Here is a 21,606-nt window from a genome sequence, read left to right on the forward strand (position 1 = left end):
GTTAAAGATACAGGAGCCCTGTCCTCCTTTTCATAGGGTCACCCTACCTTCTCGAAATCCATGAGCAAAGCACAAAGTCAGCAGCCATTCCCATCTGGCTGGAAATAGACTGGCCACCAATCTACTGTGGTAGACCCCAAATCACGAACTTCGTTCATAGTCCTTCCATTCGAAGGCTCTAAGAAGCCATGCTGAGTTCAAATGGAGGATCCTTTTCCAGGCTTGATGAATGTCCGTGACCCCTGAAAAGCACACTCTTGATGTCCTGTCTTTGACTTGACTTAAACGGCCTGTGTGTTCCATTAGATAGCGTGCCAAGAAGACAGCAATAAAAACTGAGCCCAAGAGGCAGGCCCGGTGCTCGGGATCACTTGTCGAACACCTCATCAAAGACACACTGACGTTAACTATCAGTGGATCCAGGCTTAATGCAGGTGAACTGTGATAACATGAAATGCTGAACTGGAAGACCTTTGGAAGCCATCCACTAGATTTTTGCAGGAACGGCTTTTGTAAAGGAAAAACGTCTTGCGCGCCGTACGAACTTTTGGAAGGGAAAATGTTGCGTGGGGAACTTGGTTCAGATTCCTTTTCATTTACAAACTCGGTTCCCTACTCGGAAAAATGGAAATGCTAACAAACTACCTTGCAGGATTTTGTAAAGAATAATTTAAAAATATCCATCCAACCGAAGATAAAGCACATTTTAATCATCACTGGTTTCAGTGAGAGAGCTTGAAGCTATTACCGGCTCCACCAGCCCAAAATGAGAATAACCGCAAGCCCAGTAAAGGCGCTCCCAAAGCTCTGCTAGTATCAGAAGAGATTTGTTCTGCCTGACACCTCCATGGAGGAAAGCCACGGCAATCAAACCTGCTTAAATCCTGTGAATATTTATAACGTAGATGCAACAACAATAATATGCTATCACTGCCGCTACTTCTCTGTTATTTTATCTAAAAACTTCCAACGGCCTCTCTTTGACTCAATCAAAACAAGATCAGTCTGAACGTGTCACGCCACTTAATTTCTGTGCGTCAAGAGTGCTGCCTTTCAAATGAAGTTCTTTCTGATGGCTGACAGCTATCTGGAAAGAATACCAAAGGGCTTCGATGCTGAAAAACGCCTTGCATTAAAAAATATAAAGCCTGACAGAAAAGCGGTTCCCTTTTATTTGACCGTCAGTCATTTCTATGGGAACTCGCTCCTCAAATCATAAGAAAGGGAGAATATCTTGTATTCCTCTTGTTGAACATTAATACATTCTGTGGTCTTCTACTTTGGGATGTACAGGGTCCCTGAACGCAAGGAAGTTGCACGGCAAGCACGAAAAGAGATGAAGCACACCAGCAGGTTCTGCAGTCTTTACCCAAAGAGGGAGGGAGGTACCCATAAAGCGTCCGTTTAATCCTTGCCTGTTCCCCAAACACAAGAACACTGGTGCACACGAGTTTCCGCTCAATCTAAAGTCTGGGTCAGATATTTCACTTTTGACCCCTGTTCCACTGCACAAAGAGAAACGTCATTGGCCTCACAAAGCTGATCCTTTCAGGAGGCAGAAGGTTTATTACTTTCCAACTTGCAAGTCAGGCGGCCACCTGCCGCGACTCAAAAGACGAGGCGGCCTTTGTGGAGCGTGTCTGCAAAGGCAGGAGGAACGGGGTAGCTATACAAACACTTGTTACTGTGGAAACAAAGCACAGGGGAGAATCTAAATTTTGGATATATAGAAATCTTGTGACATAAGAACACACACGCACACACTTAAATCAGCATGCCGCCACTTCAGTCTCTTCAGAAAGCTTTTCCTATATGTGCGCGCATGTGTGTGTGTGTGTGTGTTTTCTCCCCTCCTAGGGAAATGGCTGACCCTTTGCTGCTACTCACTTTATTCCACTGGGAAACCTTCCCTTAACTTGTCTGACATACGAGCATTAGCAAAAAGTCTCAGAGCAAAATTCCAGCACTGTTTTCTCACTGGGTGCCATCAATCAACCCTTTAAAACAAAGGGAAACCCAACGAAACACCTGCCCGTGTAAATATTTAGAGAATTATCTGGTGCCATTCATCCAAAAAATATATGTTTTTATATTCATTTGACAAACTAAAGCTAGCTCTCAAGTTGGGGAGCCTCCCTGGCAGCTCCACCAAAAAGTCAGAACATGGAAATTATCATAAATAAATATATCAGTAAAAATATATATTAAAAAAAAAACCTCTCTCTGAAGCGATCAAGTAGAAGCTTGGCAAAATTGCAAGCGATCCCTTTCTAAAAGGTAAAATAAACCATCGTTAATTAGCCTGTCTCTTGCTACTGAAAAAGTTGACAATTAGTTGAGCGACGTCTAATCTCAGAGCGGTAAGTACTTGAGCTGAAAGTGTTAATGGGTGTTACTAGTGCTCATTATCAATGTAGAAGCCCCAAGTCTATAATTTGGCTCTGTGTTTTGTGATTTCGGAAGCTGGAAGAAAGGTGCACAGGTAGGTGTAGAGACTACAGGGGTAAAAGGCGTGGGTGGATTGTGGGGACAGGCAGGTTAGCTCTAAAATATATTCACATAATGATTTGTTTAATTTAAATTCTGCTTATTGCACTTTTTCTACAGCAAAGTGTAGAAGAGTCGCTACGCAGCGCTTCATTCCAGTTTAATCTGCTTTGTGACATCCTTTGTACATGTGTTGTTCCAGGTGTTGCCATCATTTTTTAAAAAAGGGGGGAAGGACGTCTTTAAAACTATTACTAATCTGTCTGTTCCTCTTGATCTGAGAATGAACAGAAATCTTTTCAAAACAAAAGGGAACTTTAGCAAAACCATTTGGCCAGGAGAGTTCAGTTTCTTCGGTTTTATTTGGCTTTCATACGTCACTGAGGAGTTAAATAAACGCTGTTATTATTGCATTCCACAACCTAACGTCAGCCGTGCCGTAGCTTGAACTTCACTTTGGGACACAAGTGTTTGGGAGCAAGAGAGATGTCAGCGGTGGGTGCTTTTTTAGGTGAAGCCGCAATATATACAATGCCATGAAAATGCAAAGATTCCACAAAAACGTTTTAGATTTGCACAGAAAGATTTCATGTACGTGCCTTTGTCACCCTGGGCTATTCTGGATTGACACTCAGACCATAAAATGCATACCAAGAACTTTACAAAAATAATAACAACTTCTTGTTTGAAATTTATATCTTCATTTCCAGTACGTTTCACTCTGAAAACTATTCAAAGCCTATAGAACTGATGGCTAAACTCCCTATAATTTTTCCCTAGTTTGTTAGCTACTGAAATAGTGCTGATTTTTTCAAAAATTAAACATCTTTCACTTTTAACACACACACACACAAACAGTTCAATACCATGTTTCTTTGAAATGTGAAAGTTCTTTCAGTTTCTTCTTTTTTATATCTGCTTAGTCTTTTTAAAAAACTGCTTTTAATCAAGCATAATAGAACTAACAAAAAGATGTTTTCCTTTGGGACAATTGTGCGGTATAAACAGGATAGATCATGCTGGTTTTTATCTCTTATATACAAGGGAACAAGAAGTCCATTTATTGTCAGTAAAACAGATTCTGAAGGAGGCATGATGGACTCCAGCCTAAGAGCATCAAATTCAGCATTACTATTCCATGAAATTGTACACTGAGGCCAAAATGTTTTAGTGGATATGACAAAGATATATCGAGGCATATACTCATTCACCAGAGGGGGTATCAAAATTATTTCCACAACACAAAGAAATCTGACATTCACAAAGAAAGCATAGTCTAAAAACAACTAGGATTGCTAGAAAAACTTGAAAACAGAATGCTTGGGACTCTCTCCCTTGAAATGTGGGATACGAAGTCTGCTTCACATGAAGCATCCAGCACTGCAGCACAGAATATTAGGTGGCGAGTTCCAATCTGACCCCAGATTTAGGGAAGCCATTTCAAGGATAAACTAGGAATACTTCCATGCCTCTCTGATAAAAACTAGATTTAGTAGTACAGAAGGGAGCGTATGGAGGATAAGACTGTCATTGGCTGTCATGATGGTTATATGGTACCTCCAGGATCAGAGGCAGTGTGCCTATGAACACCAGTTGCTGGGGACATGTGAACAAGAGCGTGCTATTGCACTTACGTACTACTCGTGGGCTTCCCATGAGCAGTAGGTTGGCTACTGTGTGAACAGAATGCTGGATGGACCCTTGGTCTGATCCAGCATGGCTCTCCTGATAATCTTATGAGCTAATTTAAGTTTTGCATGTTCTACTTTTTTTTTTTTTTAACTGAAGAGCCCCAGATGTCCACTAATAGGTTTCAACTGACAAAGCAAGAATGCTTACTCAGGATCTCTTCACAGTTAAGGCATGACTAAGTGTGAAGAGATCCTGAGCACACACTCTTCCTTAAGAAGATAAGGGCCGTAGCTAGACCTAAGGTTTATCCCAGGATTGTCCTGGGGTCAAACCTGTTCATCTAAGTGCCACACAGGGCATCCAGCGCTCAGGCAGGGACGAACCCGGGATGATCCTGGGATAAACCTTAGGTCTAGCTACGGCCAAGGAGCTGCCTTGCTAGACCAGATCAGGAACGAACAAGTCCCAACATTCTATGCAAGACATCCAGCAACCAGGGCCGGATCTACACTACTGCTTTAAGGCGTTTTATAACAGTTATAAAGCGCTTTAACTGCTTTAAAGAGCTATAAAACTGTTATAAAGCGCTTTAAAGCAATAGTGTAGATTCGGCCCAGCACAAGAAAGTGGTCACTGGCCCACTGGTGTATCTTTTTTGACCATCCCTGAACTAGGATTGCCATACGTCCCGGAAAACCAGGAATGTCACGGTTTCCAAGCATTTCCCAGTCAGTCAAGAATCCCGGATTCCTGTTCCAGCTGGCCGGAGAAATCCCAACCTCCGAAATGGTGCCTTGAGCCTGCTCAGTGGAGTGTAAGTCTCCATACTGAAGTCTCCTCTAGCTTTTGAGAACTAGTGGAGAAATGTAATTTAGCATCATTTTTTTCTGTTTGTTTGCTTAAACTCTTCTTTGCCTATTATTTATTTGCAGGTGCTTAAGGACTTTAGGCTGCAATCCTATGCATACTTACCTGGGAATAAGCCCTATTTAACTTAATAGGATTTGTTTCTGAGTAGACACATAGGATTGCAGTGTTAGATAACGAAAGCTTGGATAGCTTTCTTTCTTTCCCTAGACCTTTAGATATTGCTCAGCTTTTTTTAAAAAAATCCTAACCCCCCCCCCCAAAAAAAGTCTCGGTTTTGTGGATTCAGAATATGGCAACCCTACCCTGAGCCCAATTTCTGCACATGTAATATGAAAGCAAAGCAAAAAAACTCTTACAATTATTCCTTTGTATCTGTCAAGCACTATAAACATATTACATCCTGATCCTATGCAGACATAAGTTTTCCTAAGACTTAAACGGGATTAAATGTGCCCCATTTTGCACGGGATTGGGCTATTTATCTTATTTCCCTTCAACAGTGAAAAGTTAACAATTTCCTATTTGTTTCTGGACAGAAGCGGTGCACTCCTGAAACCGTTCACAGCATGACAATCGTTGAGATGGCTAGATTTAGCCACACAGTAATTACATATCCTGAGAGAATGAGGAGTGTATACCATCGTTTCGTTTCGGCTAATAGTTTGAGTGGATCCTTGAAGGAAGACTTTATTGAAAGAAGATACTATAAAGTGGCATCTCAAGGGCCTTCGGAAAGCACTCAAGCAAGCATATAAAGGACAGGGATGTGATGCATTAAGACCAAATTAAAATGGCACTCCGAAAAGTGAAACAACACCATGCTAAAGTGTGGCCGTTCTATTTCGGGAAAATTGTGACAGAGAGAAGAATGTTCATTAGAACCAATTACTGGAAAAGGCTAAATACAAGTACAATTCTGTGGCAGAGCACTCAAGGAGCTGAAGGGAGGGGGTTCTGTTAAAAGCACGCTCGTTGCAAAACATTTAAGCATCTAAGTGACAATGCAAAAGAAGTAATTAGGGAAAGATGCCTTCAATTAGGACAAAAGACAATGGAAGAATAAGTTAAGCATATGGAAAGTGGAGAAGGGCACAGAGAGAGAGATGGAAACAAGTACATATTGTAACACAGAAATTAGCAAGTAACACTGGCACAATAACCTCAAACTGTACCTGCTTAAAAGGTACATCATTTTTTCAACTGACGTGCATGGCATCCAGAATATGAGGTAGATGTGCACACCCTACAATGGTGTCCTGCCCTTTCACTCCAGCTACAACCACCTTCCATTGCTCCAGCAATTTCACCACCCTCCACCTGTTCATGTATGTCTGCACCTATTTATTTATATAGTGTCTTCCCAAGGCAGCTACAATATATTTCCCTATCTTTGTAGAGACATAGGAGAATATGTATACTGTTGTTGTTGTTGATTCGTTCAGTCGCTTCCGACTCTTCGTGACTTCATGGACCAGCCCACGCCAGAGCTTTCATAATCACTGGAGGGTGGACCATGCTTGTCCTGGAATTACTGGTCACCATGCCTTGTCCTAGAACTCAGAAACACCTACAATTTCCACAAGGGCTCAGCTGATGGTGCTGGTGTCAATGCCCTGCATCGGTCTGCAGATTCTGCTCTTTACCTACCCAATGCCTTTTCTAACGTCTGAAATTATTTAACTAAATCAAGAACTGCAAATAAAAGGCAGGAATGATGTAAATGCTCACAAAAAGATTTATAGTGAATAATAAATAGTAAGTGTCTTTAGAGAGACACCGAGATGTGTATATGGTTGAGAATTTTAGCAAACAGGTCGACAGAACTCATTTTAAGAGTCGGCACTGAAGAGTGAGTGGAAAAGTATTGTCATAATGTTATTAAATTAATGAAACGATTTGGAGTCTAAACAGTCCGTCATCTAGCACAAGGGAACTTAGCAGCACACAATTAATGTCTATTTTCCTAGGTTTCATATCCAAAGTCTTGTACTGACCATTAACCAACCTCAATTAATCAGATGCTGCTTCAGAATCAGGTCGCGCCTGATATTGGTTATCAAACCCTCGCCAAAGAAAATCTCTAGTACCTGTAAGGCATTGCCACAACAAGCATGCTGGGCAGACCATTTCACCGTGACGTTCAAGGGGTTCATGTCTTCCTTTTTCCTTCCAGTATGTTGTAGTTAACTGGAGATATGCTGCAGGCAACACTGCAATCTTGGATGGCAAATGACTAAAGTCCCAGCATGGAATAGAAAGGCCAGACCTGTAGCTGGGTGCAAAGAAACCCTGTGCAAGTGAGGTTCCAGCAAACCTAAGACTATGGAATCTTGTCAACAGAAAGTGCTGCCTACTGATTATGGGTAGGCAGGTCAGCCAAGGGTTGCAGCGTTCAACACACTCTAGGAACGTTTTCCACTAGTTTTCTCCACTGATGTAATCCATGTAACTTGAAGACAGGGAGATATAAATGCTATCCAAGGAGCCCAATTTAGATATCATCAGTATTGCAACACAGAACATTTCTGATGGGATACCTTTAATAGGGAATACAGGTTCATGCTCCATGTGCAGACGATACTGACCAAAAAAAGCTCAATGGAGAATTGAAACAAGCAAATTTACTTCCAAGCTTTCTCTTGAACATTCCTGTTAGATCACCTCTGATTCGAGTGCTGTATTTGGGCATTATTATCTTGGGCAGTACTATTAACGATGCATAGATGCATAAGGACCATTTAGACCAGTGTTTTGCTTCCCAGGGGCCAAGCAAATGCCTTGAGGAAGAAGGGCACAAAGGCAAGAGCCCTTCCCTGTTTTACACTGAGGTAGTCAGGGGCAATTGGGTTTACAACTGGTATTCAGACACCTTCAGTGTGGTGGCCCCCTTCCTATGGAACACTCTGCCTCTGGAGGACAGGAAGGCACTAACACTGTGTTGTTTTCGGCGCCTCCTGAAAACAGCTCTTTTCCAGGAAGCCTTCCTTGGTTGAACAGCCATGATTTAATTGGCATGATTTAATTTATTCTTTGTATCATTTTATCTCTCATTGTCCATCACTCCAGAAGCTGTTTAGATGTGGAGCAGCATACAAATGTTGTAAATAAATAAATAAGCCATACTGCCTTTGAATCTGGAGGTTTAAACATATATGCGACTATTAGATTCATTTAATACACATCATGTCAAATACAAGAACAACTCCAATTCCAAACAAGACTACCTGTCCCTCATTACAATCCATTTGTCATCTTTGAATTCTTGGCCCAGCAACTACTACTTGTGAAAGAATTGACTTCGAAGTCTCATTCTTCAGTTAACTCGCCCGAACGCTCATCCCGGATAAAGCATGTACAGAGCCTTCCATGATTTCTAACCAAACACCGGCTCCAAGTTCTACTGTAACACTGGCTGCTCGTCTGTTCGACATATTATCTTTGGCCAAGACAAATGAATTGCTGGTGACTTAATTGTTTTTTCTCTCCTTACATTATAAAGGAGATTTATGAAACTGACAAACTCTTCAAAAATGATCAAGAAAACAAATCCAAGGAAAATGATCTCAACCTTCGGAAACTGGGAACGCAAATTATTTTGGCAAAACAAAATCACCCAAAGGGTTCGAAACATATGGAATAAGTTACCACCAAAAGACCACTGGAAGAAGCGCCATGGCACTCTTGGGGAAATGGAATTCTTTGCAGTAAACATGTTAAAGACACATGGGGATAACAGAGTCAGAAAAATGAGTGGCCAGGGATCTCGTCGCGAGATTCACTTTCTATGTTCTCACAATGCCTGTAAAAGCCTCACATGACAGAAAATGAAATAGAAGAGAGAATGGTGGGTGGGGGTTAAACGGAGGCCAAAAGAAGGAAGAGACAAGTTATGCTGCTAGTAAAACAAATCTAATTAATAAAAACAATTAATTACTATTTCCCTCTAATGTACTATTTTACTAACTCAGCATCTGTAAGAAGATTTGTCCAACGATAAATACTATGTTCATTCCTTCAAGTTGGCCAGCAATTGCATCCAAGGAAATGGAAGTGTGAGGTAAGCAATTCTCAGATAACAAAGTTCTCAATTATTGCTCAGCTGCAGCAGGCTTCTGTTTGGCAAAGTTATTTACCTCTATCAAAAACTCAAGGAAGTTTCCTGCCGGCTGAAACATCAGCCTTATTATTCATTTATACAAGACGGGTGATAATAAAAACTTGGGGAGCTATCATCTTATATCCACTCATTCTCTATCAGGTACTCCCAAGTATGAGAAAAGGCTCCAAGATTTACAGTTAATAGCAATGCAGTCCCCAAGAGTGGCAGGAGAGGGTCCTTCCTCTAAGAAAAGCATGAGGCATCAATCCCAGTATGCAAACAGCGTGTAACTTCAGAGACCAGCTTCCCACCTTCCTCTTCATGAAGCCTTTTCCCAGTTCCACAGGCAGTTTCACCATGGTTGCAACATCTGGGACTGTTTATCTTAGAAAAGAGGCAAGTAAGGGGGGGGACATTAGAGGTGTACAAAGTTATGCATGATGTGGAGAAAGCAGATACGGAGACATTTTCCTCCTGCTTTCATAATACTAAAACCCAAAGGGATCATCCCATGAAGATGAGTGATGGCCACCAATTTGGATGGCTTTAAAAGGGGGATTGGACAAATTCTTGGAGAAGGCTATCAATTACTACTAGCCCTGATGGCTATGTGCTAACACCAGTATCAGAAGCAGTAAGCCTATATACATCAGTTGCTGGGGAACATGGGCAAGAGGGTGCTGTTGCACTCAGGTTCTGCTTCTGGATTCCTGGTTGATAGCTGGTCGACTAGTGTGAACAGAATGCAGTGTGACTAGATGGACCTTGGTCTGATCCAGCAGGGCTCTTCTTATGGTCTTCTCTGCCATTTCCACTATTTATTAATCTAGGAGTCCCAACAGTCAGAGACTGTGTAAAATGGGGAATGGGACAGGGGTGTTTTTGGGTTTTTTGTTTTTTTTAAAAAAAAGGATGATAGAAAACTGGCATAGATTCATAGAAAAAAGCCACCACTAACCATCCTTTCTGATATTCGGGGATCTACACCCGATCACTCAGCCACTGTAAAAAACAAACCACAAATCACACAAATCCTTTCCGCAGTTCCTAGCTGTCTGATTCCTTAGATCATGTTCATGTGAACAGCATTAGGAACTTCTACTCAGCTTATTGAGGAGGAGGTATCTTACTTCTGCACAGTGTTTACTTCTCTTCAGCTTCACCGTACTTGGTCTCTCCCTTTACTGTTTTATCTTCAAAATGTGGACGCCACAGAAGTATTTTTTCCCACTGCAAATATTCCAAATATTGTCAAATTCTCTGCAGAGGGGTTGTTAAATTGCGCAACTTGCCTTTCAAGCACACATGCTTATATAATTGTTAGGTTTGTCATCCATATGTCTGGAATCAATCTCAAAGCCCAACTGCAGTATTTAATTACTAAACAATAGTGTCCCAGGGTTGTTTCTGCAAACGCTAACGACTTTCCCTATATTGTTAACGTTGTTGTCAATCGCTACCTTTGAAAAAGATTAGCTCTATCAGCGATTACTTATTTTTATAAATATTTTTATAAATTACTTATTTTTTAAAATGAAATCAAAACAGTGGAGGCTAGAGCAATCCATCCAGCACCTATTTCTACACCGTGCAGAAAACTCAATGCTTTCTAAAGCACAGAATGAAAATATTTGCAGCCGCTCACAAATATATTTTGGAGGCTGTTATAAGGAATAAATAAGAGCCAAGAGAACAGAGCGCCTGCTGTTTGAGAATCCCACCATCATACCCTTCAATGGTAGCCAACTGGGCTTTTGATATCAATGGAAGCAATTTAACTGGAAACCATCTGTGTACTGCAGTTTATAACTCAACGCTACATGTCTCTGGTCAGAAACTAGTTGTTTCTGGAAAAATGTTTTGGGTATAAGATGGTAAGCCATGTTCTCACTCCAATTCCCCAACTGGATTGCTAGAAAGTGTCATGGTCACAGCCGTTGCTTTCCCCCTCACCATGCAAAATAGTACTTCAGAGGAATGGATCTGACTAGTGCCCATCCCTAGGATATGAAGTATTGATCTGTAACTCCTATCTTTTGTTGGCATTGCATTATTAGCTTACAATAATCATGATCATCAATATTAATATTGTCTAATTCATGTGTATGTTTACATGAAATCCTTGCTGAATAACCTATCTGAACGTCATTAGCCAGTGAGCCTGTGAATGTATACAGCACTTAGAGGACAGACAGGCAGACAAACATGCTCCTTAATACAGCACGGGATTTGTCTTTCTCCTTTAGCTCTACCACTTCTCTTTTCAAATGTATGCAACATATGCATACACACAAAATTTATATATTTAAAAATATATTATTAATTGTGGCCAATGGGGGGGGGGGGAAATATCCCCATGATCCGTGTTGAACTTTGATTCCTCCAGAGCAGCCTTCCTCAACCTGGGGCGCTCCAGATGTGTTGGACTGCATCTCCCAGAATGCCCCAGCCTGGCTGGGGCATTCTGGGAGTTGTAGTCCAACACATCTGGAGCGCCCCAGGTTGAGGAAGGCTGCTCTAGAGTAACGAAAAATGTTATGTGGCTGCAAAAATAAATAAAAAAACTACATTAGTTTGAATGTTTATTCTGTTTCCATCCACCAAAACCTCTGAAAAGCCCAGCCTCTATCCACATTGATAAATGTTGGCATGGCAAAATGCTTTGTTTAAATATTTGACAGGTTATGCTATAACTTGTAAGAATTATTTTTTTAAAGCAAACATTTACACTAAAATAAGAATGTCTATACAATCAAAGAATGAGTAGTTTCCAAAAGACTGCCAAAGCGGAGGAGAGCCCCCGCACATGGAAACAGTTGAGTAATTTGGCGGGTTTCTCCAAACTGTTCTTCACAGAGAAAAGGATGGCTTTGAGAGAACACGTAATGGTTAATTTGAAAAATATTCTAACCATTATATTGTCACTGTCCTGAAAACACTTCAGAGGCCATAGATGTTATGTTGATGGTTTTCCACCACGGAAATGCTAGCACAGGTACGGCTTCCTATGACCTTTCAGCTTGGCACCAACATGCCCAAAAGATTATATCTCATCCCTCGATCCCAATGTACCCTAATGGCAACTAAGAGCCACAATGCCCCTTTTCCCACCATGTCAGGAGAACTAAGAGATGTAAGGAGGCATTCTTCGTAGCAACCCCCAAAACACAGAATGTTCTCCAAAGATTTGCCAAAGTCCAAATGGCTTCTAGAAATACTGCAAGAGCTTTAGAATTTTTGATAATCCTATGGCTATGAAGACCTGAGGTTTTGCTGGTAGGAGGTTGATAATTTTTTTCAGGACTACTGCATTTTCGCCTTTTTTAAATTACAGTTTTAATTTGGTTATTTTATATGGAGAGTTAGCCATTTCAAGTCTTTAAATAAATAAAACATGGTTTGAGCACCATATTAACCACAAGAGAAAGAGTTTAAAAGCAGGTATCCTTTTCAGTGGACCAACCTTGCAAGGCCTTATGTACCTGCCCGGACCCTAAGGTCATCCTCAGGGGTCCTTCTCCGTGAGCCCCTGCCAAAGGAAGTGAGGCAGGTGGCTACCAGGAGGAGGGCCTTCTCTGCTGTGGCACCCCGGCTGTGGAATGAGCTCCCTAAGGAGGTTCGCTTGGCACCTACATTATATGCTTTTAGACGCCAGGTGAAGACCTTTTTATTCTCCCAGCATTTTAACAATCTATAAATACATTTTAACTTGGTGTTTTAAATTTGTAATTTTGCATTGCTGCTGTTTTTATCTGGTTGAGCTTTTTATTGTATTTTATATTGTGGTTTTATACTGTTGTTTTATACTTTGAATGGTTTTAATTTTTGTGAACCACCCAAAGAGCTCCGGCTATTGGGCGGTATAGAAATGTAATAAATAAATAAATAAATAATTTTTTTAGAAAAGTAAATTCATTAAGTGTAGATTACAAATGGAAATGTATGAACTATTTTAAGGTTATTTAAAGGAAGGAAGGCTGTACCAGCCTGTGGTGAAGCAGTAGGACTGAGAGGTCGACTGGGTTAGTCTACAAACTTTATAAACTGACATCATTTTACAGGTCTCATAGAGGTGAAGTAAGTGACCTACTTATTTGTAAAATACCATGCTCACACATGTACACATGCATACACACACACACACACACAAATGAGACCGCTTTCCACAAGTTCACTTAACACAGAGCTCCCCCTACAGTACAAAATGACACTATTAAAATGTATTGATTGATAAGAAAATTATATATTCTCATCGCTTATATATTCCAGCGCTTGTGTGACTAAGTAGCTGTTGCTGGCTATTGAGATGAAAAAATAATTAGAAACACTTCAAAGACAGCAAACATTATCTGCCTCAACTTTGCACTGACAACCTATTTGAATCCAGAATGGATTCTGTTTCAGAGACAAAACTGAAGTTTCCCTGATTGCTTTGAAGCGACAGATTGTGTGCTTTGTGGTAAGTGTCCTTGCAAACAGTTTATGACTAATTCGGAGCTTTCTGCAGAGATTTTAGTTTAACATCACTCTTCCACGCGCACACACACGGAGGCATACCGCAAACTGCCTTTTACAGCTGCCCCGAATTTTAAAAAGTCTCTTGTGATGCAGCAGCCCGGGAGGCCATGCTAAGCACACACAACTGCATGCATATTTCTCTACAATCATGTCTTCAAACTTCAGTCTCAGCTTTGCCCTCATCTAGTGGCTCTGAATAAGTCTCTGTCAACCTCAGTTTCCTTTCTCAATAATGGATCCAGCAGCACTCCCCTTGCGGATGTGTTAAGACAGGCACAGTAAAGTGCAGCGTGCGTTAAAAGTGTTAAATTGTACACAGTCATTTGGAATGGAACAGATTCATTTCCCGAGCATTCTCCCTAGCTGAGCAAAGCTACCTCTAGACTTAAAGCAAGCACAAGGGTCGGACCGGGGTGGTGTCTGGGGGGACAATTCCCATTATTAATCTTGATTCTCAAAGCATTCATAAATCTCAGCAAGAGTTTTACTGAATGGGTCTCCCAAAGGCGGTTCCACCAGAATTTATACATACAATAATCCTATTAAAAGGCCAACATCTGTCTGCATGAAAATCTGTGCCAAAGACTTATGCTGAAAAGGTCAGAATGTGACCACCTCTTTTTACTTAATTAGAAATTGCTTTCCTTAAATAAGCAGCTGAGAGAATTACTCAACATTATTGCCTTTCCTGAAATATATTGGGGAAAGGGGGGGGGGTAGAGATTCCAACTGTTGTCAACTGTTTAGAAAACTACAACATGACAAATATCTTAGTTCTCATAGATGAACCAAAAGTTCACATTTGAACTTTTGCACACACACAAAAAATTCAGGATAAGGAGTCTATTAAGTATTGTTCATTTATAATTTTTTAAAAATATTCCCATACACTGGAATGAAGAATTAGAATTTGGCTTCTAGTTACACCTTCTTTACAAGAAAGTTGAGAGAGAGACCACAATTCAGAAACATATTTGATCACAAGTGAAAACAAAGTGACCTTAATGGAAGTACTCCAGTTTCATAGCCTTAAACACACGTAAACACACGCACATCATCTTCAGCCAAGTAGCAGGCCAATTAAATGATGTTGTAAGAAAGTCCCAATACTCTCTGACAGATAAATCCAGCTTAACAACCGAACTGCCAAATTCTGTTCCATTTTCAGCTTGGATGATTAAAAGTGTATCTGAATTAGGATCTATATCCAAAACCGTGCTGCATGATGAAAACGCTGAAGCCTTGTTATGCTATGGTCAGAAGTCTTGTCTTGTCCAAGGAAAGACAAGCGTTCAGAGCACAGGATGCAAATGCATGCGCAGAATCTCTGGTTCCATGCATAGCAATAGAGGCACACAGTTATGGCTAGGGCATCACATTTATTAAAAGGCCAAAATCAAGAATAGGTTACTAGCAATCAGCTTTCCCATCTTCTGCCTCCTTACAATTTATCTACTGTGTCTTTTTTGCCTTGCATGACTTGACTGAACTTGCCCAATACTGTACTACCACTTTCCGTTAATATATCCAATCGACAACTGAATCTGACCCATGACCTGGATTCTCCTTTCCCTCCAGTTCAATCACCCTCCTTCTCTCTCCATCATCCCCACTCCATCCTGCTTAAGTTATCTATCGCTATGCTTTTTAACTTTAGACAAACACAGATTGGTCCTAATCCGGACAAGATCACCCATGTCTTAGTTCCCGGCAACCTCTTATTGCAGGGGTTGGGAGGGCCTGATTTCCCACCCCCTGTCCTATGCTTCAAGAGAAAGAGGGAGAGAATAGTTGCATTGAGTTCCAATGACTGGTTGGTCCTTCAATTCCCTGATATATTCCCTACAATCACAGACGCCTCTCACCTGGTCTTCAACGGGGTGATAAAATAGTACCTGGGCTGTACCACTTCTGGAGCTTCTCCAGACAAAATAGTCACTCCATACAGAAGGCCTGTGCAAATTTTTAAGGTGAAGGAAATTCTTCTGTATGGAGGAGCATTCCATTATGTAAGTCCTCTGGGGCAGAACCTCAGGCTGAGGGGCTACATCTGGCCCTCTGGGGCTCCCAATCTGGACCTCTAGGAGTTCCCTGGCGCCATCTCCTTTCCCCCAAAAAAACAATAATTTGGTGGTTTTCTGCAGCTCTTTCCCTATTATAAAGGACAGAAACACCTCTCCTAAAGCTTAGTTACTGGCAAACCTTAAGCTAAAAAAAATGGTGTTGGTGGTACTTTTAGCCCTGCCCCTTTTTGCTTTTGGCCCTGCCCACCATTGGGACGCAGCAGAACACTCAAGAGCTTCTCTGAATTAGAATTTGGTCCTCAGGCTGAAAGAGGTTCAGCACCCCTGATGTAAGTAAGCCCTTCCCCAACCTGCAGCCTGACGTGGTCCAGCCCAGGGAGAGACGGACCATCTCAATTAGAGATAGTGCTGTCCCGGGTTTCATGCCACACTGTGTCCTCTGCCACATTTCTCACTGAATTCTTTGTTGCACCTATTTTTTAGTTAGAAATATACATGGACAAATATATACAACACAAAAAGAAGGATTATTAGAGACACATTCCAAATGGTTACAGTCCAGTAATGTTGATTTTCAGAGATTTGAGGAGAGGAATAGAGTTTTTTTGGAAACGAAGAAATCGCTGACAAGGCTATCCTATAAACAATACATTTTTGATGGGAATTTCCTGTTTTTAAAAATATTGTTTAGAGTTGCCAAAGTAACTGTTTACTTTCAGAAGAGTTCCACATTAGCAGAAGGGCATAATGAGTTACAGGAGGCAGCATGCTGGTACATTATGCGGCTTCCTAGAGAAATGAAGTTGTTTTCATATGGCTACATTTCAGCTTTGAGGCGTAACCGCAGAATTAGGTCACAGTTTCAAAATGGAAATCAAGTGTTCTTGATCTGTTCAACTACCTGGGTCTCTTTCTTGAAGAAGAAAAATGTCCCAGGTGGACAAGTTCTGACTGAACCAAAAAGAAAAAAGTAGTGAAAGAAAGCTGGACGCTGATACGGTTTACTATGCTGTTTTCCTTATACTGTCGGCAGCTTTGCAAACTGCAGAACACAGCATCTGAATGGTATTAAACCAGTGTGGGACTCACGGTGGGGGGATTTCCTTGGCATCTGGGGAGCCACCCTGTCACTCTATCTTCCTTAGGAGAAAGCAAAACAATACAGTTTACACAGAGAGAGAGAGAGAGAGAGAGAGAGGATACTTTAAGACATAACCAGGTGAATCTTCATTGTGCTTTGGTTCAGTTAACTCCAATGCTCTTGGAACAAAACCATGAAGAATCCATTGGCAAAGTATTCACTGATGGCATTTTAAGAACTGTAAGTGGGGATCGGAGGTTCTTTAAAAAACAGACCAGAAGCAAGCAAAGCCAACTATAAGGCTTCTTTCACAGGAACAAGAGCTACTTCATGCATACCTCTACGGGAGAAGTCCCAATTTGATTTGGCTCCAACTTATAAACCAGGGGTGCAGAACCTCAGGCTTGAAGTGCCCATCCAGCCCTCTGGGGGTCCCAATCCTGCCCTCCATGACATCCTCCCCTGTCCCCATCCCCTTTCCTTCAACCGTAATATTGTTTGGTGTCTTTTTGCCTTTGGTGCAGTTTTCCCCCCATCTTAAATGGTTGAAATGCCCCTTCTAAGGCTTATTTACTGGCAGTGAGAGCTTTAAGCTAAAATATGCTGGCATTTTGGGGGTTTTGGACCTGCTCATCACTGAAATACGGCCCCAAAGAATTTCTCTGAATTTGGCCCTCAGGAGGAACGAGGTTCTGCGCCGCTGATTTAAACCAACCATAATTTGGCCCAAGGGCCTTAAGCTAGGATTCGCTTACCTTCAGAATTCAGCGTGATAAGGGTAACATTGTTCCCGATATTCTGGCCTCCTAGCTGGCCGCTGTTGGAAATGGAATCGCTGGCTTCAGAGCCGCTCTCTCCGTCTTCGTTGTGACTGTCTTCGTGTCCCGGGACTTTCACTACAATGGTGTTCTGCCTCCTCCCTGGAACGGCACTGGGGGAGAAGAAAGAAGGACTTCAATCATTGGGACATCATGTTACTGAATTCAGCATTCAGTCATTGGCACTGCTGGTTTAGGCCGATGGGAATTGAAACCCACAACATCTGGAGGGCACCAGGTTGGGGATGGCTGATCTAAAGGACATGGTGTTCACACATCCTTCATAGGCAAGTCCATTCCCCACTTTTCTCCCCTTCCAATAAGACACCCCCTGCGGAGATAGATAGACAGATAGATGATACTGTATTTCTTCTATCGTAAGACGCCATCGATTGTAAGACACACACTAATTTCAGTACCACCAACAGAAAAAAAAAAACCCTAAGACACACCTGCGATTCTAAGACGCACCCCATTTTTAGAGATGTTAATATGGGGAAAAAGTGTGTCTTAGAATCGAAGAAATAGGATGGATAGATAGATAGATAGATAGATAGATAGATAGATAGATAGATAGATAATGTTGTCAACGTTCCTCTCCTTCTTCCATGTGGTCAAGGTCTTCTCTTGACCTAGGGTCTCATGCCCTGTCAATTTTTCCCACTAAAGATAGGAGTGGGTAGGAGGATCCATGCATTTGCCTAGAACTTTTAACTGCTTTCATGCTGGAAGCAACACATCATTCAGGATGCCTCATTATCAGTGCCTGGAAGACAGCTTGCTTGGCATATAACAGAGTCCCAGGTTGAATTCCTAAGCATCTCCATCAGCTGCCTGAAACCTGGGAGAACCATTGCCAACCATGCAGATAATACTATGCCAGATGGACCAAAGGACTGACTCAGCATAAGGCAACACACACACACACACAGAGAGAGAGAGAGAGAGAGAGAGAGAGAGAGAGAGATTGCACAGTTGCCGTTTACTAACTTGCTAAGGATATTTTCCAGTGAATCTGCCGCTCTGCTCAGTGGCTCGTCCTGTCCTACCATCTTGGCTACAATCGAGTTCTGACGATCGTTGTTGAGTATTACTGTGGTCTGAGGGACGACGCTGTAAAGACAATAAACAGAGAGAGAAATAAACAGAACGAAGTGGGTAAAAAGTCTTTCAGTCATTCATTAAGCCACACTTGATATTTTAAGGAGTTCTTCCATGGAAAAAGTGTCATAAGCACAGATGTGTTATTCTGGGGAGGTGGGGGGGGGAGGTCTCCTCTTTGGTTTCAAGGCTGTTTTCTATGTATCAAATGCTAAAGCTTGTAATCCATCATATTTTGTTGCGTCCCATTCCTAGAATTCATAATTCTTTCAAGGAGCTGACTGCTTCAGTGGAATTGTGTATTGTCATCTGACCTCTGGCAGAATTATTCATTTTTTCTTTTATCAACTCAAAGTACACACGGGGAAAATAAAAGGAATTTGCTATCCCTGAAATCCAAGCAAGGATGGCTCAAGTTCGTACACGGGTAATTGATGTTTCCTTTCAACTCTACTAGGGAGCTCTAATTGGGAGACTATTTAATGAATAAAAAAGGGGGGAAAGGGAGAGAGAGAGAGAGAGAGAGAGATGATGATGATGGAGAAAAGCATTTGTAATGTTTAGCTTTCAATACTGGATGAAAGGTGCATCATCTGCTATGTCAAGTGGTCCACATGTACCCTGTTGCATACATTGGGCCTGTCCACACAGTCATGGCTTGTTGCCATGGTTAACAAGCCACCCAGAAACCATGGGCTGTTGTAGGGTTCTGGGGTGCCTTATTAACCGCAGCAACAAGCCACCCTTGCGGGGTCCGCACAACATGGAAAGCCACACTGGTAAGGGTAATTATGGATATCACCTGGCACATGACTGGCATGTGCGGCGGGGAAGTAAGCCACTATGGCTTATTTCCCTCTCTGTGATCATGAGAACAGGCCCAAGAATAGGCTTCTAAGTCAACAAGGGTGGGCTCTGATCATGCATCCCTTTGTATGCATAGAAGTAGGCCCTCGAATTAAATGGAACTAAAGGGTCCTCAGGCTCAGCTACTCTGCTCCATGCTCCCCCAAAACTTTTCAGGTACTCTACAATTCCACTCGTGCCTTTTAAATGACATTTTGAACTTCCTTAGAGGCACTTTATTGCCATTTCTTTGGACGTCTAATTCTTTATCACCCATATCCCTCAATTTCAATAAACTCAGAATGCCTGTTTAAAAAGTGTCACTTACCAAGACTGTAATTTTAATGAACACTCTGAATAATTAATTGCAGCTATAGAGATAAATGCAATAAAATTAAGCTTCCATTTATGGAGACCTCAGGCTTTTGCTCATTCTGTAGTTTCCTTTGAATAGAAAAATCTTTAAAAGGAAAATTGATATAAAATGGGAAAGTCCTCTCTCTCTCTTTTTTTTTAAAGAACTAATTCATTTTTGCAGACTATTTTCAAGTGTGCCTGATGGCATTTAATTAACTTAAAACAACTTAAAAATGAAAGGAGAAGAAATGCCCTGATATAAGCCATTAGTAATTAATTTAACGAGCGCAAAGGGTTGTGGATCCTCTGCACTGCGGAGAATTGGGTTTTGCCAAGCACCAATTGTTCCCCGTCACCACCTTTAGCTGCTCCCTTTCCAAAGTGACACTGAAATAGGCCACACATTCCCTTCCTCAGCTCAGTAAAATTTCTGGCAAAACGAACTTCTAACTGACTGGAGCTACGTGCAGGATGCATTCACGCACGGCTTCGTTTGTACAAACCGAGGTGCCAAGATTCAAGCCAGTATGGAAGCTCCGTGAACGGGTGAACTTCTAAATGTAGCCATTGATACGGCATGTGCTGGATCCATTAACAAATTCTTTCAGCTGAAGTGGCTCTTCACATACAGAGCTTGAAGGCACTATTCAAGGGGAAGTTGTGAGAGAGTTTGAGCAGCAGCTACTAGGATGTGAAGGGTGGGGATGGTGTCTGTGTGGCCAGTGGCATATACAGGTGCCAGTCAATACTTCTGCAGGTGTGCCTAACAGGACTGGATTGGCACAGAAGATCAAAATTATTTCATCTGATTTTCAGTTAATGGGCTCTCGGATAAATCATAGAATCATAGAATAGCAGAGTTGGAAGGGACCTACAAGCCATCGAGTCCAACCCCCTGCTTAATGCAGTAATCCACCCTAAAACATCCTTGACAGATGGTTGTCCAGCTGCCTCTTGAATGAAATGAAACCCCACTGATTTCAGTGGGACTAAAGTACAATTATCTTAGACTGGATCCAGCCCTGCATGACCTGGATTCCCATAGAATCATAGAATAGCAGAGTTGGAAGGGGCCTACAAGGCCATTGAGTCTAACCCCCTGCTCAATGCAGGAATCCACCCTAAAGCATCCCCGACAGATGCTTGTCCAGCTGCCTCTTGAAGACCTCTAGTGTGGGAGAGCCCACAACCTCCCTAGGTAACTGATTCCATTGTCGCACTGCTCTAACAGTCAGGAAGTTTTTCCTGATGTCCAGCTGGAATCTAGCTTCCTTTAACTTTAGCCCATTATTCCGTGTCCTGCACTCTGGGATGATTGAGAAGAGATCCTGGCCCTCTGTGTGGCAACCTCTCAAGCACTTGAAGAGTGCTATCATGTGCCAATGAGAAAAAGAGGATCCATTCCACCCATCAATCAGAAAACCAGAACTAACCAGCAACTCTTCTCCACAGCCAAAATGAGAAGAAGAGAAGGATTTGACACAGATAGTGGCCATCACTATATCTTCGCTACCACAAGAGGTCATGATGGCCACCAATTTGGATGGTTTTAAAAGGGGATTAGATAAATTCGTGGAGAATAAGGCTATCAATGGCTACTAGTCATGATGGCTATAGATTACCTCCAGTTGCGCTCATGTCCTACTTGTGAGATTCTCACAGGCAGCTAATTAGCCAATGTGTGAACAGAATACTGGACTAGTTGGACCCTCGGTCTGATCCAGCACAGTTCTTCTGATGTTCTTATTCAGACAGAGACATTTTTCAGTACCC

The 21,606-nt window shown here is 41.8% G+C and overlaps 1 protein-coding gene across 5 annotated transcripts in view; it reads right to left on the reverse strand.

Annotated features, from left to right (window-relative positions):
* The window catches only part of BANP (BTG3 associated nuclear protein), a 194,120-nt gene that overhangs the window by 125,034 nt on the left and 47,480 nt on the right, over positions 1-21,606 (reverse strand). For all 5 annotated transcript variants that reach the window (XM_063141297.1, XM_063141298.1, XM_063141295.1 and 2 more), the window contains 2 exons: positions 18,520-18,642; positions 17,467-17,642 (listed from right to left, as the gene is read on the reverse strand). In XM_063141297.1, the coding sequence (XP_062997367.1) occupies positions 17,467-17,642; positions 18,520-18,642 (299 nt within the window). The remainder of the gene's footprint in view (positions 1-17,466; positions 17,643-18,519; positions 18,643-21,606) is intronic.

The sequence above is a fragment of the Elgaria multicarinata genome, chromosome 14 (assembly GCF_023053635.1).
Source record: "Elgaria multicarinata webbii isolate HBS135686 ecotype San Diego chromosome 14, rElgMul1.1.pri, whole genome shotgun sequence".
Lineage (NCBI taxonomy): Eukaryota > Metazoa > Chordata > Lepidosauria > Squamata > Anguidae > Elgaria > Elgaria multicarinata.